We start from the raw sequence: 24,375 nt of genomic DNA, 5'->3' as shown, positions 1-24,375 counted from the left end.
AACACTTTTAACAATGACGGTATGGTATATAAGATAGAACACACATTATGTGAAGTAGCAAGATTTTCCAAATAGGAGAAACTGAATTTTTGCTTCTGAGTTTCATACATTATCTTGGTACATTTTCTTTTCAGGAAAAGAACTGAATAATCAAAGCCAAAGACCAGCTATGCCCACATAGAGGGAACCTGGTGATTTGATAGTTGTCTCATAGTTTAAATTTGATTTAGTTTTGTTTTACTGCTCAATGGAAATTTAATTTGAATGAAGAACCGATGACTGTATTCAATAATCCTGCCACAGTATTCAGATGCTTCCCTTTCCTGCCAAACAGGAAATCAATGGGATTTGGGCCTTTTTTGAAAGGGTCATATGCATGCATCCCTGGCCTCCTGTATCTGCTTTCTTCTGAAGGATTGAGGGATGGACCATTGACAAATGACTGCAATACAGCAACCAAAAATATAAATTTATTTATATATATATATATATATATATATATATATATATATATATATATATATAGAAAGCATAAAGGTATGTTTTCCTGGCTTTTCTGTGAACTGTGTAATAAGCCCTCTTCAATTAATACCTTTTGTGATCCACTATTTAGCTGCTGGTTAAGCAGTAGACATGGAGAAGAAGAGATTAGAGGGACAGATGCAGAGGAGGAAAGGATGGCAAAAAAGAAGAGACTGGGAATGAGGAGAAATAAAAGAAGGGGTGAAGAACAAGAAGAAAACAGCTGCATGATTATTATTTTTTTAAAAAAACAATTCATTTTTCATCTGCCCCACCAAAAAAAAAAAAAACTTTTCTTGCTATCTTTTCCTCCTTCCTGTATAATTGTATCTCCTTACCCTCCCCTTTCTTTAACCCAATCTTTTTCAACATTTTTACACTGGAGTAATGCTTGAATAATTTTAAGATTTCAGGGAAACCCTATACAACAATTATATTTGTCTATGGCTCATTTTCTTTAACATTCAACATTCAGGGTCTCTTATGGAAGCCTAGCAACCTCTCACAGAACCCTTGGGTTCCAGGGAACTCTGGTTGAGAAACCCTGCTTTAGCCTATTGATTCCCACATGGATTGCTTAATACACTTCATTTCACTGAAACTAATCTAAAGGGGTTTTAATCTTGTAACCTAAACATTGTAATTTTTCAACCTTATGGGACTAACAAAAAAGCAAGTACCAGTAATCATTTTGTAAAAATCTAAGCTAACTTGAGTTTGGGTGCAAAACCAGCTAAAAATGTTTTTTAAAACATGGTTGGCTCTTTGGGACATTCTTTCCTGCATTCTTTTCTTTAATTAGTAACTACTAATCTAATTCTGGAATTTCAGTTTGAATGAATCACTTTAGTTAAAAAAAATCCCCATTTTGTTAGAAAAATTCTAACTTCTAATTAATTCCTGTTACTGGATTTAAATCTCTTATAACATTCACTTTAGGGTTACCATAAGTCAGAAATGACTTGAAGGCACATAACAGCAAAAACTTCTCATGAAATCAAAGGACCACAACCCAGTAAATACCTTCAAACTGAATATGATGAATAGATTTAAATTTTCTCAGATTTCCCACAGTCCCTCACCATTCATCTTTGTAAAACTTCCTTATATATTTTGCCAAAAGTTAAATTATGGCCCTGTCCTATCACTTTTGAGGATTATGTAGACCTGTTTAATGGTTTGATGAAGCATTTGTTCAAGGTCATCTTTATATACAAAGTTTGGCAAGGCCAAGCTATCATTATCAAAGCCTAATACATCTAATTAGGAATTATTTGGAGTGTTGTGGGGGAGAGAGTATTTAGGATTATAGAAAAGCCTAACAGAGAACATACCCATCTCCGCAGTCCCTAAAAGCAGAAACATCTGTGATAGCCATAACAAAAGCTAAATGTGGAAGCTATGAGATTTGTCAGTATTGAACTAATCTACTTTTTAACAGGAATGATATTCCAAGTCCACCATTCCCTTTGTGTGGTACCAGAGATATTTAATTAATTTAATTATTCCTAAAATCTGCTAATACAGGTTGTAAAGAACTGATTGGGTAAATTGAAGGGAGTGGAGTGGTAATATACTGAGTAGCTTGCACAGAACAGAAGACAAACAGAATAACTACACAGTGATGCTGCAGAAGTATTCATTTTTCATCTCAAGAAACACTTCTGAAAAATTGTATACTCATATGAACTTTTATTGTTAAGTTTTATTTGTCTCGTCTATCTTAAATCTGTTGCAGAGCAAAGACTCATGCATTACTTCTTTATTATGAAGCCTGTCCCATTGTCTTCTTGTTAAACAGATTCCATGATACCTTTTGTTCAGGGTAGATCTCTCCTAAATAAGCCAAAGACTAATTGTGGCCTTCTCACTTTGAGTACTGTCCATTATACTCCCAGCATTCCCTGAAGACCTGATACTTTGCTATCCACTGGAGATACTATTTAAACTTGGGTAACAAGGTAATTTTTCTGTGTCCACTAGTTTAAATCGACATTACCATCCATGTACTGCCAAAGGAAGAAGGCATAACATTATGAGTCCTGTTTTCATTCACTGCAGGAAGAGGGATTCCAGCTGGAGATAGAGCTATTTTAAAAATGTACAATTATTTCATCTTTTGCTCTCCCACTCTCCCTGCCCCAGAATAAAGAGAGAACAAAGCAGGGCAGCTGCATGATAAAGAAAAACCCAAGATGTGAAGAGTCAGTAGCTGTGTTCCCCTTCCACTTTCAGCAGCAGCAAATCCCTGATTTTGGCCCCATGGTGCTGACATCTAGGAGAATACCAGGGTTCTATAGAACATTGTGTTTCTCATGTGGCATAGACAACTATGGCTGCACAGAGGATCAGAAAGAATTAGTATCCATGGCCTACCGGACATAAAGCCATGGGCATGTTCCACATTTTCCAGATAAAAACCCAAGAATTGGCACCATTTGTAATCATACCACAACTTAGTGCATCCCCATCTGGTAAATGTTCAGGGTTTCCTTAACTATATTTCATGCAGACCTGACATCTGCCTACATTTTGTCGTTGTTGTTGCTCATCTTTAAGAGTCTCTGACAGTGGGGATGATGCAAACTGCAGCTCTGGGTTTACTGTAGTCAGCCAAAAGCTGTGTGCAGTGGCAAAAAAGTGACATGTTCCTCGCTGACCCTGGCACTCAATGAAAGGTGCTGATCTAAAGTCTTCAAGGCAGCTTCCAGTTGACATGAGAGACTGTCCACCTCCCTGGTCTCCAGATCCAGTGTGCTGAAAGAAACAAAAGAGTTCTGAAATCTCACACAACAACTAAACTCAGGGACGGGGGGAAATTAGTCAAAGATGTGACAATAAAAATAATTCCTATTATGAAAATTATAGAGTATAAAATAAGAGAACTCCTGACAAAACAACCAAAACCAGTAAGTGAACAGTATCACCCTCCCCCCCAAAAAATATTAACTAAACTGAAAACAACAAACATCTTCACAAAATTCAGGGGTATGACTAACACAGTCATATTTTTCCCCTCCTGTAGGGTTTTTAACACCTTTGCCTGATGAAGAAGTCAGTAGAAGTTCAAAAGCTTGCAACATATATATTGTGCATTTTGGTCAGCCCAATATACCTTTGGGTTCAGTTGGTCAACCAATTACAAATCCACCTAACATTGTCTCACCCACCTTTTACTAGCTTGTTTGCAAGAATATCATGCGGGCCCTTGTTAAAGGCCTTACTGAAAGTGAGGCCCGGTACTGCACGCTCCCGAACCCTAATACATATGGGTGCCGGCATCATGGTGGCATCCCATTCATACATGGGCCACCATGATGCCACTGCTGTACAGCGACCAGAGGCGCTGGCAGGAAGTGGCATCATGGTAGTGCCCCTTCCTGCTTCCAGCATTGCAAAAAAGCCACTCTAGGCAGCTTTTTTTTGTGGTGCAGGAGCCCATGGAGCCCCCTGTTTGTACTGCCCCTGTGATGCTACATCCACAGTATTCTCTTCATCTACCAAGTTGGTAATTTTATCAAAAAAGAGATCAGATAACAACCAGGAAAACCCTAGCAGCTATATTGGCAGAATCCTTTCTTTAGACCATTCTGGAGGAGCTCTACTTCTCTGTGAAGATTTAACTTCCCATGGTAGATCTACACAGTCCTTATTCTTACCATTAAAAATGAGTAGCCTATCCAAAGACTTCTCCAGTTTGATGGACAGGGAGGAATGGATTGGTCTTGACTATGAACAGCAACAGCTTGGGCAGGCGCTTCACATACAGCACATCTGCTAATGTAAGGCTTTATTTCTTCATCAGAGAGGGGCATCATGGGCAAAGGAGCTGCAGTTGATAGCCAATAAGATTTATCATTTCGACTTGCGTAGTAGCAGACCTGGTTGATATTGCAGTAGGCAAAAGGCATGGTGCTGAACGCAGGGAGACAAGATCCAGCCATACCTAGAACAAAGGAAAATCCACCAAGGTTTAATCAAGTACTCACTTAAGAATAGTGGAAAGCTAGTCTTGGGTCTTCTTGCAAGTTTAAAAAGAGCCAGGGGAATGACAGAAAACTTTGTTGAGATCACAGCAAAAGGTTTCTGAACAAACAGCCTCATGTTTCGTTTCATAGTCAAAAGTTGTTTGTTGTACCTTATTTTTCTGGTTATGCAATCCCCTTATCTATGGAAAACTTAGAGGTAAATCAAAATGTAATTGCCCACTTTTGAAATGAAGACACAATCTGTAGCCAGAAAAAAAAGAAAAGCCTTACTGGATGTCTAATGAAACTGTTCAAACAGTTAAGGACAGAAAATAAGCAAAAACAGAAAGTAAAAGGTCACAATCTTGAATGCAACTGTTCAGTGACTTGTGTGAGAACGAAGAGAACAATTATAATAATCAGTACAAACAAACAGAAGTAGATAACATAAAAGCAGAGCAAGAGGTTCCTTCTCAGAATCTGAGAAATCTAAGGGAAATCTAAAGCAAGAGCAGAGATGTTGCATCACGAACAGGAAAACACATTATGTGACCAAGACAAAATAAATAAAAAGATGATGAAAGCAATACAATGAAGAACTATACAGAAGATTCTTTCAAGGAAATATTTTAGTGATGAAGCAACAATTTTATAAAGTGAAGTGAAAGGGGAAAACAATCAAGAATGGATGGCATACCAACGGAATTGTTTCATAATGTATATAGACAAAAGTCCTTCCAAATTCTAACAGTGAATATGGAAAACTAAACAATGGCCTACAAACTGGAAACATTAATTATACAGTGTGCCCGTGCCATGCGTGGATGCATTTTACGCAGCTTTAAGCTTACACGGAAGCTGCTTGGGGAGGGAAAACAATGGCACCTGCACGCCACTTCACCACATGCATGAGCCCCATTATTTCCTATGGGGCTCGAGTACAGGTGGATTTTTCCTTATGCGGGGGAATCTGGAACGGATCACCCGCTAAAAGAGAGGGCCCACTGTACATTCTAATTTCTAATAAAGAGCACACCAGGGATTACAGCTACCTTCGGATGATTGCATTAATGACCCATACAAGCAAAGTAATGTTCAAGTTTTTACAACACAGACATTTACCATATACAGAATGAGAAATGCCAGATATCCAAGGTGAGCTCAGAAAAAGAAGAAGCACTAGAAATCATACTGCAGGCATACATGAGGAAATGGAATTTCAGAAGAATATCAACCTTAGCTTAATACATTATAGCAAAGCTTATGATTGTGTAGATCATGTAAAATATGGATTGCTCTTAAAGAAATGGGTATGCCACAGCATTTAATCGTTTTGATGCATAAGCTATTCTCTGGACAAGATGCCACTGTCACATTAATATATGAAGAAACAGAATAGTTTCCTATTGGTAAGGGGATCAGAAAAGGCTGAATCTGCCACCCTATCAGTTGAATTTATAGACAGAACATATATGGAAAGTGGGAATAGACTTTAATGAAGGAGATGTGAAAACTGGGAGAAGGATTATCAACAATTATCAATAAATGTCAGGTGTACAGATAATACCATATTACTAGCAGAAAATGGCAAAAATATAGAATGACGAATGAATGAATGAATGTTAAGGAAGAAAGTGTAAAGGTTGGGTTACAGCTGAATATTCAGAAAACAAAAATGCTGATCCCAGATGATTTACACTACAGTGGGTGATGAAGACATCAAAATTGGAATAGTCATTAATCAAAATGGAGACTGTAGTCGAGAAATCATAAGGCTAAAACTTAGAAAGTCTCCTGTGAAAGAACTAGATAAGGACTTCAGATATAATATAAATATATATATATACATACACACACACACACACCATTAAATATCAAAATCAGAATAATCCAAGCCAAAATATCTCTGATTTCTATGTATGGCTGTGAAAGGTGGACAGTAATGATGGATCAATCGATCCAATTATGGAATCCACAACTCTGAATTTGAGAGACCTAAGCAGGATATATTTCATTCATAAAGCCACCATAAATCAAAGCCAACTTGATAGCAAATAAAGAGAAAACAGACTGATGTGCAGAGGAGCGGCAATAAATGCGGGAAAGGGTGCTGTAGATGTGCAGAGAGGACAGAGCATCTGCGAAGAACATGATTTCTGCATCTACATGCTGTTTCCCCTCCCGATGTATCCTGCAGCATCCATCCCACAGGAGTAGTAGTAATAATGAAGCAGGAGACTGAAGAGTAGAGCCGGATTGGGGGTGGGGGGGTGGAAAACAGTCTCAATCCACACATTCCCATGGCCACATATGTTACATGTTTTGCTGATGTCAGTTTCTATGTAACTGCATGGATGCCCAAAAGAAGCATCACCCCCAACAACATACAATCCTGTTTCAGTTACCACTACTGGTTTTTGTGTCTTTGAAAGCAACTCTAAGTTAGCTTACATTTCAGAGTGAATTGGGATGTACTTTGCTGCAAATTTGTACAGTAAAAGTGCAGAAAACAACAGTATCTGCTTTCTTGATAAAGAGTACAGTACTCACCAAGATCTTGATTATGGGCTTTCTCCTGCCCTTCAATATATAACAGGCTATACCCAGTCCATAGCCTTGGCATTCCCTCTGGGCAAAGTGGTTCTACATCTGACTGACTATGAAGAACAATCAGGAATCCAGTAGCAATTCTTGTTTCAGGCCCTGGGGGTCCTGGCATTCCTGTTGGGCCTGGAAGACCTTATAGAATGGAGAAAAGATGGACCAATAATATCATTTTTGAAAGTGAGACCTTTTCTGAGTCAAAGGATGGCTTGTTTGGCTTTTTCTTTTTCAAAATAGATTCTCTATTGAGCATTTAGCAATAGCATTTATATTTCTATACCGCTTCTTAGTGAACTCAGCACTCTAAGCAGTTTACAGTCTGTTAGCCAATTGCCCCCAAAAAGCTGGGTACCCATTTTACCGACCTATGAAAGGATGGAAAGCTGAGTCAACCTGGAACCTTCTGGGATCGAATTCACAATATTGTGGGTGCAGTGCAGACATTTAACCACTGTGCCACTAGGACTCCTATTGAGCTAAAGGTTCTAAGTGTCTGAGCTTTAAGTTAAGCAGAAAAACTTCTGTTTGTCCACGATAGTGGGATTGCAAGGGAGCCTGGAGATCAGAAGTCGAAAGGTGTTAGGTTATTTTACATGATATTCCAGGAACACAAAATGAGTTACCACAGTGGTACTCAAGCCTTTTACCCTTAGGACCCCCCTTTACCTCTACATGCAGACATTGCACACCCCTGCTCAATGCAGTATGTGAATAAAAATATTTTGTTTATTTAGTATGCGTATTTTCATTCGCACATTCATGTATATTCATATTTTAACATTTTATAAGGAAATAGCATTGTTCAAATTAGCCCAGTTCTATTTAACTAAATTCAATATTTAACTCAACACATGGGTAAATTTTACACAAAAAAAAGTTTTGAGAAGAGAAGGAGGAGACATCAGGGCCACCAAGTCTCACATACCCCATGAGCAACTCTTGTGCGGGTTCCTGGCCCACTGTTTGAGGACCACTGTTACCAGATGTTCAAGGCCACAACTTTTTTTAAAGCAGTGTAAAGAGTGTATACAATCATGATCAAACTAATTATTTTCCTGGAAGTAAGACAACTTCCATGTGTCAGAATACTTACCTTGCAGCCCTGTGTATCCTTTTTCTCCTATGTCACCTTGATCACCAAAAGGTCCTGGTGGCCCAGGGAGGCCACTCTGACCCAGCTGACCTACAAAGCCTTCTTCTCCCTTCATTCCTGAAAAAACAATACATTTACTTTTAAAAGTAACTATGGTTCAGTACTATGCATAACTACTTCAATTAATGAAGCACAAATTAACATTAAACAGGTAACAGTTGATTTCCTTTAAGTAATAGCTACATCCATCTAGAAATTATACATAACAGTTCTCTCAAAATGTTTCATACGCCATGCACCAGAATGTTCAGCAGTTTAATTTGATACTGTAATTAGAATTAAATTCAGAATTGCTGTATCTATTTGTGTGTGTGTGGAGGGGGAGACGACTGTAAAATCGGAACTTTTGTCCTATAGTAACAACAGTACTGAAGAAAACAAGAACCATCATATTTCTTCCTTTTCTTGTAAAATTGTGCTGCAAATATATGATGGCCATGGTAATCTGTAGTGGGTGGAAATCTAACAAATCAAGACAATACCATAAAATTAAATTTGTTGGATGTCTGGAATTTCAGAAAAAGGTAACAAACATTATAACAAAAATCTAAGTATCTACTTGAGCCCCATAAATCCCTGTGAGATTTGGAAGGAACAGAGGCCTGGTCTAGACGGGCACAATAGGATACCCTCGTCACATGCGAGGGGTGGCGCTTCTAGACGCCCCTCACTCCTCACACGAGACGAGGGCATCAAAATGGCAGTGCCCTGTACAGATGGGTGCCGCCATCTTTACGTGATGGACGCCTAGCATCCGCACGCCACGGTGCCATTATAATGTCACGAGTGCACCATTGGCACACTGCGGCATCATAATGGCGCCACAAGAAGAACCCACTTTTTGCGGGTTCTTTTTGGTCTGCAGGGAAGTCCCATGGTCTGGAGGCTGCGGCTTCCCCACGGACCAAAGCTAGGCACCGGGAGACTGTCCTTTTTGTCCCGCGCCAGAAATTATGGCACATAGCTGAAACTTGTTTTTGCTGTAGTAGATAATTGTGGTGCCCTACCTAACCTCTAAGTTTGTAATGATTTGTTTTGGGGCCCAGCCTCTCTCTTTCTTGAACATTTTATATCATCATCTCTCTTGAACATTTGTATCATCTTAGGTTCTGGTGCATCCTACTGATTTCTAGTTATTGTGTTATTTCAGTTACAAAATGTTACACAATCTTTTACACAAGGGAGTTAATCCATAATGCCCAACCCTCACTGGAATTATTCCAGGCTAATAACTATATTGTAGCAACAACCAATGCTTTAGTTTCTTATGAAATGGTGCCTTCTTTATGTGGAAGCTGACACCCAATAAAAAACATTTTAATACAGGACATTTTACAGTGGACCCTTGCTTTACATGGCAGATCCATTCTGGAACCCCCCCCCCCCCCCGACGTAAAGCGAATTCTGCACATGCTCAAGAACCATTTAGATGAATAGGGTGCATTCCTGGGTGTGGCATAGCGCACACGCCATTAATCTAAATGGGGCTTCCTGTCCACATGACCTCAAATCTGCGTATGGGAAGCCTGTGTATGGAGTGAGCCAATGATTTATAAGTATCTACTCATATGGAAGGAGAGAGTTATCTCTGTGTGTGACACATTATGAAATCAAGATACATTCATGTAGACTTTATAGGAATAGATGAGCTAAAAAGTATCTTAAGCTTTTTGGTGACGCTGTGTGTTCCTTATCACACACATTCCAGAATCACGAAATATTTACCTGGGGGGCCAGGGAAGCCTGCTGGCCCTCTTAATCCTATGGGACCTGGTGATCCTCTTGGGCCTAGTACTCCAGGAGGCCCTGGAATCTTGGGACAAGATGAGTAGTCCACTTTTCCTGGTTCACCTGGATCACCTGAAATGTGCAACGGCATTAGAATGGGAGTAACAATTAACCCCACTTACCAAAGCTGGTAGGCAGAAAATTTATATAGGTTTTCACTGATCTAGAAGTGTGTTCTTCCAACTAATGAACCCTTTATATATATACCTACATACATACAACAACATAAAGAGGTATATAAATAATTTTAAATATGAGAGGGATCAAGTGGAACAGAATTAATGAGTGTAATGTAACTGATTCTCCACCTGTAGCTGTTGATTATGGCTATGTGATTAATAATGTTTAAATAATTTATATCTTAAAACAAGGTACATGAATTAGGGATTAGTAATTTTTAAAAACAATTAAATAAGCCACCATATTAAAACATCAATACTTTAAAACAATATGAAATCATTTTAAACTGCCACAAGAACCATTTTAAAATGCAGCATGAAAGAGCCGTCCACATAGTTATCAAATGCTTGTACAAATAAATAGAACTTTACTCGCTGGTGGAAGGAGAGCAGGATGGTTAGGTGAAGAGAACTTTGCTGGAAAGAGAGGGACATGGTCGGGAGAAAAGGCTGTCTATTATTATTATTATAGAATTGTGCATATCAGTTCTCGAAAACAGGGAATACCCTCTTCCATTTTTACAAAAATGTAAAAAAGTAAGTAAGGTTTCAAATATCAATGGGTTATTGCTGTAGAGAGTAAATAGTTAATCTGCTTATTTGTTTCTGTGCAGAACTGAGATCTAGTACTAGAAATTAGGGGTTGTAAAATGCCTTCCTGTTCTGCACCATCATTAGCATATGGGGCAGTGGAAGTTTCGGGGGAGATAATGGATTGTCACTAACTTCTTTGGCACAAAGATACAGCCTCCTACGGGAAGACGACAAGCAATTGGAGCAGAGGTTTTCAACCTTTGTTCTTCCAGCTGTTTTGGACCTCCAGCACCCAGAAGCCTTTGCCAGCATGGCCAATGATGAAGGAATCTGGGAGATGAAGTCAAAAACATCTGGAGGACCAGAGATTGAGAACCACTGAGTTGGAGGGAAAGCAAAATAAATCAGCACTTGGAGAAAATATTTTCTGGAAGGAACTAATCCTTCAATAGCTTACCTCTGCAACCTGGTGTATTGAATGACGAAAATGAGGCCATGATCACATGCAAGAAGGAAACAATCATCATGCAGACAGTTAGTAGAAAATAACCACAAGAACTTGAATTGCTTGCAAGACTGATCCAGTACAGTTTGTATATGGCAGCAAATGGAGTCCATAAATGGCCAGTTGAAAGATTATGCCTGACTTCATATAGCATTTAACTTTAATGTGGTAACTTTGCCTGATTTTAATCCAGAAAGATTGACCAACATAAACAAATGTATTGTTCATATCCTTCACAGTCCAATTCCTTTCAGTGCTCCTTTGAGGGGAAGCACCTAAGATCTGCCACTGCCACCATTTTTCCCATACAAGAATTCAAAAATTCAAAAAGGCCAGAAGTGGCACTATGGTGGAGAGAATACAGTGGAGAGAATCCATGCTTCTTTTGGGTTCTCCCAAGACAGACTAAGCTCTCGCCTTTAACCATTCTACTCAGAGAACGGGATGTTTGTTTAAAAAAAAAAAGAGTTAAGGTACAGTACTTACATTGATCCATGGATAAATCAGTCCAGTTTAAATTAAAATTTCTAGACGTATAAAATTTCTAGACGTAAACAAATCTGTAAGTCTGGCATGACATGTCTTGCTCGGCTGGGTATAATTTTGGAAAGCTACTGTAAAGTATATTTCCTATCTTTTGATAATAGATGCTGGGATGTAATGTAAATTCATAATGACCAACATATACATGGTATCAAAAATATTACCTTTGGGACCCAAAGGCCCAGGAGATCCTCTAAAACCTTGATCACCAGGCTCACCAGGGGCACCAGGAGGCCCTTGTGGGCCAGGGTTTCCCATTGGACCTTAAGAAAGAGAGAATTTGGAATATCACCATTCCCCAGTTTAAAATAAAGACATTGTATTCCTTGACTCTACCACATGCAAAGCAATACTTTCAGAACATCATACCTTTCACACCTTCTCTTCCTTGATTTCCTGGAATACCTTTAGTTCCCATTTTCCCAGTTGGGCCAGGAGACCCAGGTGGGCCATAAGTGCCACAATCACCTGGATCCCCTTTCACAAGTATAGTCGTCCCTGGAGGGCCAGGTTTGCCAGGAAGTCCTGGGAACAAATTAAACAGCATTGATAACAAATGTGCCACAGTGTCTTACTCAGATGTTCCATATTGGGGTATAGCCACAGGCCTCTACTGCCAAAAACAGTGTTAATTTCAGAAGTGGACTTTTGTGTACATACCCCCAAAAGGAATTAGGGGAATGAACTTTAAATTCCTCTTTGCTGAGCAAGTAGATAAGAAGCAAAACATCTGAGTTTATCACAGGAAATAGAAGGCAAACTTATACTCTGTAGAACATGGCCACATAGCCCGAAAAACCCACAAAAACTATGGATGCTGGCCATGAAAGCCTTTGACTTCAAACTTATACTCTGTTAGATCATTGTTCCATCTAACTTTATAATGATTGGCAGCAGCTCTGGGATTTCTGATAAGGTTTTTTTCCTAGTTTTAGTAGATGTGCTGAGAAATGAACCTGAGATTTTTAAAACATTTTTTACACACAAACCATATTCTTCACCACTAAATTCCTTGTATCTGTCTTAGCAGAAGATGAAGGATAGTATAATGTATATAATCATTGTATTATGGGCACTTTTCTGCTGTCATCTTGCAGAATAAAACCATAATACGGGTTATTTGCTTTGAGGCCATGTTACTCTCCAAACTTCCAGGCTAAAATAAAAAGACCACAGCACCACAAGGGTATTTCTGGAAGAGAACAGCCTATTTAAATATCGTGACTTTAGATTTATTAATTGTTGAAATCATGTTGTTGCTGATGTTTTAATACCTCTAATGCCATCTAACCCAGAAGGTCCTTGGTCTCCTGGAGGTCCAGGAAGTATGCTTTCAGAAGGTGGGCCCATGAGGCCTGCAGGTCCAGTCACACCTGGCATACCTGTAAGTAGAAGACTGAAGATTTAACAATGTTAATAATGACCAATGTGAAATGCTACTAGATTTAGACCTCCAACTCAACTATGTTTTTGTACCTTTCCTTTTCCCTAATGCTATATGTGCCACAGATAACTTGGTTCTTCTCCATGTAGCACATCCCTTTGTCTTAATGATTGTCATTGGGAATGTGGCTGAATGAGCATCCCAGAAACCAAAAGACTATGGTTTATGTAATGTCATTACAAAGGGGTGGGACTCCTTTCCATAAACTGGGTTGCAGAATAATGAAGACTTCCCTACTTTTTTAACTATGGAGAAAATTGTTTCTTACCGGGAGGACCTAAGAAGCCCATGTCTCCAGGGGGACCCAGGCGGGAAATTCCTGGTAGTCCAGGTTCTCCTCTGTTGCCTTTTGGTCCTGGTTCTCCTGTGCGTCCTGGAGGCCCCATTTCATTTAAACCTTTGTAAGGGAATAACTGATCATCATGAAGCTCTTAACATTCATGGAAAAAAGTGAAATGCAAAATGAAAATTCAAAATGAACAACACAAACTCTTTCTTTAAAGTGAGCCTGACAAACATTTCCCAAATATTTCTGGAAGAGTTTATTGTGCATGAATAGCTGTTTCAGGTCTGCAATTCTTTTTAAAAACATAAACATTTTTTAAAAATTTAGTGTTTCAAATGCTTCTCCCACAAAATGATGTAATACCCAAGTCATCATAAAAGATCCTCCCAGAAATTAATTAGCTTTCCCTAGGAGCCAAAGGATTGTCCACCCAGTCAAGGAGCTCTTTAGGCATCAGTCCTCTGTTCTGCCAAAAGAGCATGGCAAGTCAATAAATCCTTCAAAATAGCCAAAAGGTGCATCTGCCAAAATGGGGTATTTCAAAAAACAAAATGAAAACTATATATGCTTCGAAGTAATTTATACATTATAGTGTGTGTGTGTGTGTGTGTGTGTGTGTGTGTATGTGCGCGCAACATTGCTATCAGAAATTATTGCATTTTTGTATCAGGTTTGTTCATTTGAAATACAGCTAATAGTTTAATAGTAATTTATGGTTTTATAGTAATTTTTCTGCCAGATGATTATTATAACCTATGGAAAGACCTTTTAAAAACAACCCACTAATTTGAATATTCTGGGTAGTTTTCAACACATTAAAATTAATGATAACCCAAACTTTATGTATTTGTTAAATCTGACATCTATTATACATTGGAAAAATTAATGCCAGTCAAGTACAATATGATTAAGCTATGGTTTTCAACAAACCTAACTACTAAACCCATCCTTTCATATTTAATTTCAGTTTGTTTTTTAAAAAAATAACCCTTGTAATGTGATCATTTTGATACTTTACCTGGAGGGCCTGTCAGGCCTTTTTGACCCTGCAGTCCATTGAGACCATTTAATCCAGGCAATCCTGAAAGACCTTAGAAAAATTGCAAAGAAGAAAACAATAGGATTATTAAAAATTAAAGTGGTTATTTTATGGAAGAAAACCAAATATGAGCAGTTAAACGAATTTGAGGAATTTGTACATTTTCCATTAGCATGTTTCAGTGAAGGATCTGTACATCAGAAAGTTTAGGAGCTATGGGCTGTTCTAAAAGTGAGGAATGACAAAGAAAAATGAGGGACATGATCAAGCCACATTTCCTCATTTTGTTTTCATTACAGCTCCCCCCACCATGGACCCATCCATCCTGTAATCCTAAACCCCACTGAAGGCCAAAGTGGAAATGGCCTTCTATTGGCAGAGAGAAGCTCCTTCAATGTGGTAGTATACCTGTTAGGGAGGTCTCTGGTATGTCCATGGAAAGCTCAGTGACACCAATCTACTGCTGACAGTGTTCCCATCAATGAAAGGGGTGCAGGTTGCACCAAGAAGCTCGCTGAGGATGGCCCAAAGCCTCACAGCAGCCCTGACACAGCCCAGGAGTGGGTCCCATGGCTAAGCCAGCCTAAAGCTGGCATGGTTAACATTTCCTTTCATTGGTTTCAGTGCCATGATAAATATAAAAATGGAAGACCCAATACGGAAAACCATGTAAAAAACCTACCAGACTTCCCATTCTGACTACAGCAAACTGGGATGGCTGTAGAAGCAACAGACCATTCAATGCCCAGTGCCATCCCCACTTTCCAATAGCATTGCTTTGCTTGTTGTTTTAATCATTGGTTCTCAAATATATGCTCACATAGTTTCCTATGCTATCTCTTTTGGTGGAAAAGTGCCCTAGCTCAGCAGAGAATGGCTTTTGGGAAAACGCTTTTTTTAAAAAAAATCTTTCCTCTTCAAGGTTTTTGAACTCTTAACTTTAGCATCTGAAACGGAGTAATTCAACACAGATTTTCACCTCACCACTGTTTGTTGCCCTCCTCCACCCAGTAACAGCCATAGGACTAGAGAGACCACTTTGCCTGACACAATATTCCTGACATCTGAAGCCTATTGTTTATGCGTTATGACAGTATTCTGGAGGAATGTAAAATAAGAGATATTTCCATGTGCAGGATCTGACTCCCATATACACAAACATGAATGGTTGTGGTTAATCTTTGGAAACCAATTCGTTGTTTAATTCTCTTGATCCTTGTTTTATTCCAATCGTGATTGATGGTTTTGTTTACTTTGCTTGCTAGACAATTTCTAACACTTTTGTCAACAATCCAAAACAACACCAACAATTCTAAGTATGTATTTGGAGCCATCACAGTCCTATAGGCTGAACTGGATGAACTGCAAGTGAACTCTTATTGTTACATTTTACAGTATAATTCTTCAGCTTATATTATTTAAATGTAATCAAATTTCAAAGTTTCAAGACTGAGCCATTAATTATAACAAAGGAGGTAGCAATTAAAAATTAGATTAGGTTTGTTTGGGGTTGGGCTTTGTTTTGTTTTGGGTTTTGTTTGGTTTTTTTTTTTTTTTTTTTTTTTTTTGTTATGTCCTCTTCTACTGCTTTCTATGTACATCTGAAATCTGTTTAAAGCCTTGTGGTTTGGTTTTGTTTTGTTTCTCTTCAGATCACATAAATATTCCACCTTTTACTAAAGATTTCTATGCCTTGTAATGTTAGCCATGAGCCTATCTAAAATTGTACCTACTTCATTGCACATATACTAGTTTAGGCATGCAGAATTACGTTTGTGAATAGGTTAACCATCATCATAGACAAACTGTTACCACCTCACATTTGTGTTGCATAACATTTCACATTCCCTGCAAAGATTGAAGAGTCACAAAGAATTACAGATCTGAATGAATTCCTAAAATCCCTAGGAATTTTTTCTACTGATAAGTCTGGTAGTTACAGAGCTCAATTAAGTTACTTTTTTCTACTACGGTTTTCTACTACGGTTCCCAGAAGCCAACAGCTAGCATAACCACTGGTGAAGTGTTGGCACAGCCACTCATCCAAGGTTTTGCAGCCCTATTCTGCAATCCGGCAAAGTGAGAGAAATGAACATCAGTGGTCCAGCTTCACTTACTATTTTCATGGCATTTTTGAAGAAAATATATAATATTATTTAAAAATTACATTAATTTATATTCAGTTAAAAACACTGTCCATCAAACTAAACTAGAAACATTGCACAGTGGGTAGAATTACTAAACAGAGTCCAGGGCCAGTTTACATCTCAAAAGTCCAGCTGAAATATGCCGTTAGTTGTTGCCAAAATTCAACAAGACTGAGTCCATCTGCATATTGCCATAGGGTACATTCACAGTTTATTCTAATGTATTTTCTTTGCCTAGAGGTTTGAGTAACAGAGAGCTGAAAAAAACTGCTTCCCCCACCAAAAAAATAAATATATACTCCTAACTTAGTGGGCTGCATTTTCAAAATTCCAGTACTGTACATATTTTCTATTTATATTTACAATTACATTAACCCCCTTTCAGCCCACATAATTTGCTATCACACATCATGAAAGATCAGTTAAAAATAATAATTACCTTTTCTACCTGGACTGCCAGGTAATCCTGGCAAACCAGGAAGTCCCAAAAGACCAGGAATACCTTGTTCACCTGGAACTCCTGGTAAGCCAACAACTCCCTGAGCACCTGCAGTTGGAAGAGATAGAAGAAGGAAAAGGAGGAGGACAGTTACTTGTCTCTCTTCCACATTGTCATATGACTCTATTATAGTAAAAAAAAAACCAATTTATATAGAAATCTGCTGAAAAGTGTCTACAAATAAAATAAAACAAAGACCATATCATTTTACTAGCCATGGATAACATTTTCAAGTGCTTGTTGTGGCATGTGAAAGGCCAACTCAATTAAAATTCTAGCAATGCCACCATTCTTTTATTTTATTATAGTCATAAACTGAATTTATACTCTGCCTTTCTCCCAAAAATGGGATTCAAAGTGGCTTCAAGGTGGCATCATGGAAATGCCTGCAGATGACAGAATGTTTTTGCTATAGATGCTACACATTAAGATGGCTATGTTGAAAAGCCCTGTTATGAACTTCATTTTTTATTATTATTATTCTGGTGTCCCTGCACCTTTTTCCACTGAGTTGCCCAATACCCATAATATTCAACTTCTAAAAAATATTAATCTAATTTTCATAGTTTTTTGTGGGTTTTTTGGGCTATGTGGCCATGTTCTAGCAGAGTTTCTTTCTGACGTTTCGCTAGCATCTGTGGCTGGCATCTTCAGAGAATGTTTGCCTGGAAAAATTGGGTGTATATATACTGTGTGAGCCTGGGAATGCAGGAGTGATTTGCATGTGTATTGTTCTGTGTTAATAATAATAATAATAATAATAATAGGATTTATTTATTTATATGCCGCCCAATCACTGGGAATCCGGGCGGCTTACAACAGAGGAGATAATAGATGGTTCCCTGCCCTCAGGCTTACAATCTAAAAGACATGACACAAAATGAGAAGGGAATGGGGGGGAGGGGATCAGGTCCAGCAGTTCTTCTCTCCCTCTGAGGCCTGGACCAAGGCAGATGGACTGGAGGGAGGGCTCTTCTTCTTCAGGCTAGCCCTGATGGAGCTGGGCCAGCCTATTCTCTCCCTCACAGGCCAAAGGATGACAGTTATGGAGGGAGGAGCCTCTTTCTTCAGGCTAGCTCTGATGGAGCTGGGCCAGCCTATTCTCTCCCTCACAGGCCAAAGGATGACAGTTATGGAGGGAGGAGCCTCTTTCTTCAGGCTAGCCCTGATGGAGCTGGGCCAGCCTATTCTCTCCCTCATAGGCCGAAAGACTGGCTACCAGACCTGAGGAATAGCAAAATTAGGACTCAGCAAATGCAAATGGAAAACCACTCAGAGTCAGGGGCTTTCCCAACAGATAATGATCACCAATTAGCAGGCATTAATCCTCATTTGCATTAGCCTCCCAGGCTGAGGCCAGCCATCAACACAGAACGTACACATGCAAATCACTCCTGCATTCCCAGGCTCACACAGTATATATACACCCGATTTTTCCCAGGCAAAGCATTCTCTGAAGATGCTAGTCACAGATGCTGGTGAAACGTCAGAAAGAAACTCTGCTAGAACATGGCCACATAGCCCGAAAAACCCACAAAAAACTATGGATGCCGGCCATGAAAGCCTTTGACTTTACAAATCTAATTTTCTTTTCTTTACTTCCACCTCACCTGGAAAGCCAGGTGTTCCTGGATATCCAACCAGCCCTTTGGATCCTTGTCTGCCCGATTCCCCTTGACCACCTGGTCCTCCTTGGTCTCCTGGTAATCCATTAAGTCCTCAAACAAACAAACACATTTAGTTTAAAGGTTTTTAATAGTTTTTTTAATACTTAAAAAATGTTGAGTGCATGGCTTTTCTCTGTCTCAGACAGGAGTTAAGATGGTGCCTCCTCCCATTTCATCTAGGAACCAAACCATATTGCCATTTAAATCTGACTTCTGTACCAGTGGCAGGATTTCAGACCTTTCATTTCACTTTAGCTTAGAAGATGTAGAACAAGCTATATGACCAATATAGCTCTCTCCTCCAAAATGGTGTTGCTGCTGACCACCAGGGCACTCAGTATTTCTATCTGAGCCATATGCCTTATCCTACTTAATGTTACGACTGGCCATGAATGTTTCTGCAAAGAGTTGAAAGTTTTCATAAACATGTCAGGATATTGTTTCATGCATCCTTATCCCATGTGTGGATTGGAACATTGGGAAAACACATCCTGTTTGCCTTGGATAAGTATACTGAAAACCAACATAATAATACTAATAGTAATAAGTTTAATTTATATCACGCCTCTCCAAAAGGATTGAGGCGGGTTACAATTACAACATAAGTTACATAAACAAAATATATAAATACATACATAAATCAGTACATAAATCTGTTTATCCTCCATCCTTAAACTAATCCACATAATTACAAAAAGAAAAAAAAACATTATAAAACAGTTAAAATCAGATTAAAATAGTCACAACTGGGATGAGATTGTGCAAAAACACAGGCTGAGCAGACAAGATCTACAATATAAATGCAGGTAGACAAGAATAATCCCCTCAAAAGGACAGCATATCTGAAGATCCTAAACAGGGCAACATCTTATTTGAAGAGAAGGCTGTCTCACACTCAGGGCAACAACAATAGGGGACAACATTAGCTGAGACAATATTATTTATGGCTTACTGTATTTTCAAAGCAATACATGAAACTGTAATTAAATGAAAGAATCTTGATTTTACTTCTGTGTGACTGCAGGTGTTTCATCCATTTTGTAGACGCTTGTCATTCTATGTATGCCCTATGTTGATTGTTTTTTAAAAAAATGTTTATTGATCAGCCCTTAGGCCATCTCAAAACAACACAAAAGCAAGTAAGGCACGCTATAAAATTCTATAGAAATTCTATAGAAATTGGAAAAGAGCTAAAATATAATAAAATCTAAAATGTAAATAAAATACTGTATAGATACCATATGAATGCAGTACAATATAAGTACAATACTCAAAAATGAACCAGAGTTATAAAACTGATTATAAAAATCTATAAAAAAAAGGTTCAAAATACAAAAATGGGTAATGTTGATTGTGTATTCTTGCACAGTAGGGAGTTGGACTGAATGGCCCTTGTGGTCTCTTCCAGCTCTATGATTCTATGATTCTACACTCACCAAGAAGATGTAGACTCATACGATGTGTGTTTGGAAATAAATTTGTAGGTCTGTATGATGCACATTGAGAACCAGTGTGGTATAGTGATTTGAATGCTGGACTACACTCTGAAGACCAGGGTCCAATTCCACATCAGCCATGGTATGCTAACACACTGGGTGACACTGGATGGGTTACACACTCACAGCCCAAGAAAACTCTATGATAGATTTGCCTTAGGGTTGCCATCAGTTGGAAATGACTTGAAGGCACACAGTAACAATCCACATGAAAACACTTGAAATGTAGACCAAATGTACAAGGTGTGACATAGTCCTGAAGAAGCAGGCAGAAATTATATTTTCTGTCCTTTCTTATGGGCAAAGAAGGTGGCCTGTTTAGAACAGTTTGGAATACAGCACAAAGCTTGGACCTTGGGGAAAGAGGGAACAGAACTCCCCAGATGGCATGCTGGCTAGGGGACTCTTGTATTTGTGATCTAAAAAGTACCTTTTTTTCAAGTTCTACAACACTAAAAACTTTTTTGCTCATGCTACTAGCATAAACCCAATCTACTTTACTACTGAGCCAGCAGGACCTGAACGGAGCAATGGAGGACGGGATCTTGGAGATGTCTCATCCACAGGGTCACCAAGATTTGAGGTTGACTCAGGGGCAATCTACAAGACAAAATGTGTTCTACATGTGGCTGCCTCTGATAAGTATTTAGAAGTAAGCCAGCACAAAATGAATTTGCCAGACTCTTTTCTGGTGTGTGTTTTATAAATCACACATTACTACTCTTGCACCAACTGCATTGGCTTCCAGTTGGCTTCCAAGCTTAAGATTTTGACCAAAAAGGTTTTGACCTCCAAAGTCATAAACTGCTTGGTATATTTGAAAGACCTCCACTTCTCATATGAACTGGCACAGAATTTAATGCCCTCAGTGAAAATCCTGTTGCCTGGGCTATCACCCTGAGAGGTTTGGTTGGTAATCACAAAGGACATGGTTCCTTCAATAGCAGAACCTTGGCTGTGGAACTGCATCCCAAGGGAGATCAGGCTGGCGTTGTTGTGTGCCTTCAAGCCATTTTCGACTTATGATGACCCTAAGGCGAACCTATCATGGGGTTTTCTTGGCAAGTTCCTTCAGTGTGGGTTTGCCATTACCATCTTCTGAGGCTGAGAAAGTATAACTTGCCCAAGATCACCCAGCTGAGCCAGAATACAAACTCTGGTCATAGTCCAGTGATCAAACCAATACACCACACTGGCTCTGCAATAGCTGGCTACATCCCTAATAAACCTCTTACAAGCATCTAATACTTAATTGTTTTGTATGGCTTTTGGTCCTTAACTGTTTTAGAGAGTGTGTGTGTGTGTGTGTGTGTGTGTTTAAGACTAGCTTTTAGAAAGCACTTTTGATCAGTCTTTAAAGAGTATTTTTATCTGCTCTGTACAATAAATTGTATGCTGTTATGCAGAACAGATAAAACATTTTGTAGGAACCATGGTGGGTTAAGAGATAATAAATGCTTTTTATACATAGCAATAAATTAATAATAAAGTGTGATGGAGGATGTCTATAAACATGCTATGAATCTTAAAGTATATAACAGGCAGTTCAGAGCTTTTCCAGATATCCATTTCCTCCTCAAATGTTATGATATACATGAGGAGACCTGAATTGCTCACAGGAGCACATGAAGTGCTCAGTGTATATTAAATTTAAATATCTATATTAAATTAGCAAAATTAGATGGAAATTATCAGTCCATGAATTGCATAAAAATGACCAAGTTACTTAGTTATTTAACTAAAGCATATTTCTTGCAAAAATATTCAAAAGTTACCATTACCTGGTAATCCTGGATTTCCTATAGGACCCTTTTTACCTGGCTGGCCAATGTTAATGGCTGGATCACCTCTGGCACCTGCAAAGATCAAGATGGAGTTTGCTTCTGAGATTAAAAAAGAAAAACACCCTGCCTAATAAGTAGACAATAACACCTATCTTTATCTTTGTCAACATCAAATCCACATTTATTCTTATGTATGCTTTTAATTTTTATAATAACATAATTGGTTGTAATCCTGCATGTTTGGTCCTTTGCAACATAATTTAAGAGAAGTAGGTTTCTGACTTGTCTGCAAGCAAAATAACTTGAAAACAACATTTTGTTTCAGCTGCACAATGCTGTATAGTTCTATTATAAAATTACTCCCTTCCTACATATAATGTATGCTGTGGTATGTTTTAGACTTTACATGTTATGTTTTAAAATCCTAATCCTTAATTATCATTTTCATTATTTTCCCAGTTGGAACTTAGAAAAATGGTTTGAAGATTAACTTTTCTCCCTAGAATATTCTTGTATTTGCCGGGATTTTTGTTCAAAGACAGAGAATGATTCAAAACCATAACCTCTCATTTATAGTCTGAATCAGTACATCCAGGAAGGAGATTATTAGGGATGTGATTTAATTTTTGCATAACATAATGAATCATTTCAAATGTTTTCTCTCCATGGTGCAACATGGTGAAAGCTATTGTGTGTGTGTGTTTTAATAATGTTCTATACCTCAAGACTTTTTGTGAAAAACTGTTTACAAAATAAATTCTGTGAAAACAACATTTTCACAGAAAATTGCATTATTCTGTACCCCCAAAATGCTTTATTTTTGCAAAAAGTCTTGATGTGCAAATCAATCTTATAGCTGTTGGCCATTTTCTTGGTGGCTTAATATGCCAAGATATCCCTTTTTGCCAAGATGAGATAAATTGTGAGTACTCCCTAGACTGTCATCATTTTTCTGAATGTATAATTCAACTGTACCATTATGGCAGGCCCGAGGAAAAATAATGGTCTGGACAAAAAGCATGATCCCTCTCACCTTCTGTGGTCAACTTGCACTCCTCTCCCCTTTTTATTGTTTACTAGTGAACATACCCATATTTCCCTATATTAACAATGCATTTGTGCCACCCTTAGTGAAGTGCTCTCACTATTGCTATTCTTTCTGCTAGTTCTCTCCACTACTCATTCAGCCCAGGCCAGCTTTCTTTGGGTTACATCTTCTTTATCTCCATTGCTTCTCTTTCCTTTGACCTAGCTCTTGTTCTATCTCACATGTCCCTCCCTCAATTCAGTATTTGTTCATCCTTTTCATCACTTAACTCTCTTCCACACCTTTATCAGTCACCAGGAGCTTCCCTCTCTTGCAAGGTTGCCAGAGCCTAGTTTTCCACATCTAGACAGCCAGATTCGAATATTGTGCAAATTATTTGCTCATTATGCAAATGCTATGGCGCATCATACAAGAGCTGAGCAACACATGTGCACACACAAAGTGTAATTCATACTGAGAAGCACTCCTTTCAAAAATTTCAACAATCACATAAATTTATTAAGAGGCTATAATCCTGTATTAACTTTGCTGGATGTAAGTTCAGTGGAGTTACTTCTGAATAGATATATACAGGATTCTGCTATTGTCCTGACCACAAGATATTTTAATGTCCCCAAAGTGTTCAATAACTTTTCATAATACTAGTCCCAACATATTCCTCCAAATCAGGGAGGGGGGAATTATGTGCTCTTCCTGCAGCCAACCTGAAATTCCCAGTATTCCTCATCATTGACTATTAAAAGGCTGAGACTTTTAATTCAACAAAGCCTAAAGGGACAAACATTTCCCATCCCACTCCAAATCACGTAACAACATATAAAGATAAGATTCCATCCTTTCATTGCCAAAATGATCTGCAAAATTTTCAATAAGATGCAGCTAGAAAATAGCTAGCTAACTATAACTGATTCCTTTTTCCAATGAAGAAAGCACAACTTAACTACTTTTACAGTTATTAACTTCAAACCTTTTGTGGTACACATTTAACTTTTATTTAATTTTTGTGGTTGCAAGAGTGATGCCTTACTAAATGGTAGAAGAAAATGTAACATGGCTCTAGCATTGCCTTGTACTATGTTGTGGGTATGAAATGACGACAAGACTGAACTTTACTATGGGTGGAATTGGGACTAGAACCGGAATTCATTACTTTTTTAACTAACTTCCAA

General features: G+C 38.4%; 1 protein-coding gene across 1 annotated transcript in view; it reads right to left on the bottom strand.

The window, feature by feature from the left end:
* Positions 1-549: 549 nt before the first annotated feature.
* The window catches only part of COL4A4 (collagen type IV alpha 4 chain), an 88,135-nt gene continuing 64,309 nt past the window's right edge, over positions 550-24,375 (bottom strand). The window contains exons 35-47 of the mRNA XM_089509198.1: positions 22,156-22,230; positions 18,822-18,929; positions 17,152-17,259; positions 14,545-14,616; positions 13,509-13,637; positions 13,071-13,178; positions 12,166-12,321; positions 11,961-12,059; positions 9,973-10,107; positions 8,188-8,304; positions 7,041-7,229; positions 4,182-4,468; positions 550-3,279 (exon numbers count right to left, since the gene is read on the bottom strand). Of these exons, the coding sequence (XP_089365324.1) occupies positions 3,016-3,279; positions 4,182-4,468; positions 7,041-7,229; positions 8,188-8,304; positions 9,973-10,107; positions 11,961-12,059; positions 12,166-12,321; positions 13,071-13,178; positions 13,509-13,637; positions 14,545-14,616; positions 17,152-17,259; positions 18,822-18,929; positions 22,156-22,230 (1,847 nt within the window). The 3' untranslated portion in view covers positions 550-3,015. The remainder of the gene's footprint in view (positions 3,280-4,181; positions 4,469-7,040; positions 7,230-8,187; positions 8,305-9,972; positions 10,108-11,960; positions 12,060-12,165; positions 12,322-13,070; positions 13,179-13,508; positions 13,638-14,544; positions 14,617-17,151; positions 17,260-18,821; positions 18,930-22,155; positions 22,231-24,375) is intronic.

Source organism: Sceloporus occidentalis, unplaced genomic scaffold, assembly GCF_023333645.1.
Source record: "Sceloporus occidentalis isolate IW3139 unplaced genomic scaffold, rSceOcc1.0.p SCAF_2, whole genome shotgun sequence".
NCBI classification, from domain to species: Eukaryota; Metazoa; Chordata; class Lepidosauria; order Squamata; family Phrynosomatidae; genus Sceloporus; species Sceloporus occidentalis.
Note: the sequence above shows the minus strand (reverse complement) of the source record. Positions and strands in the feature narration are given on the sequence as shown.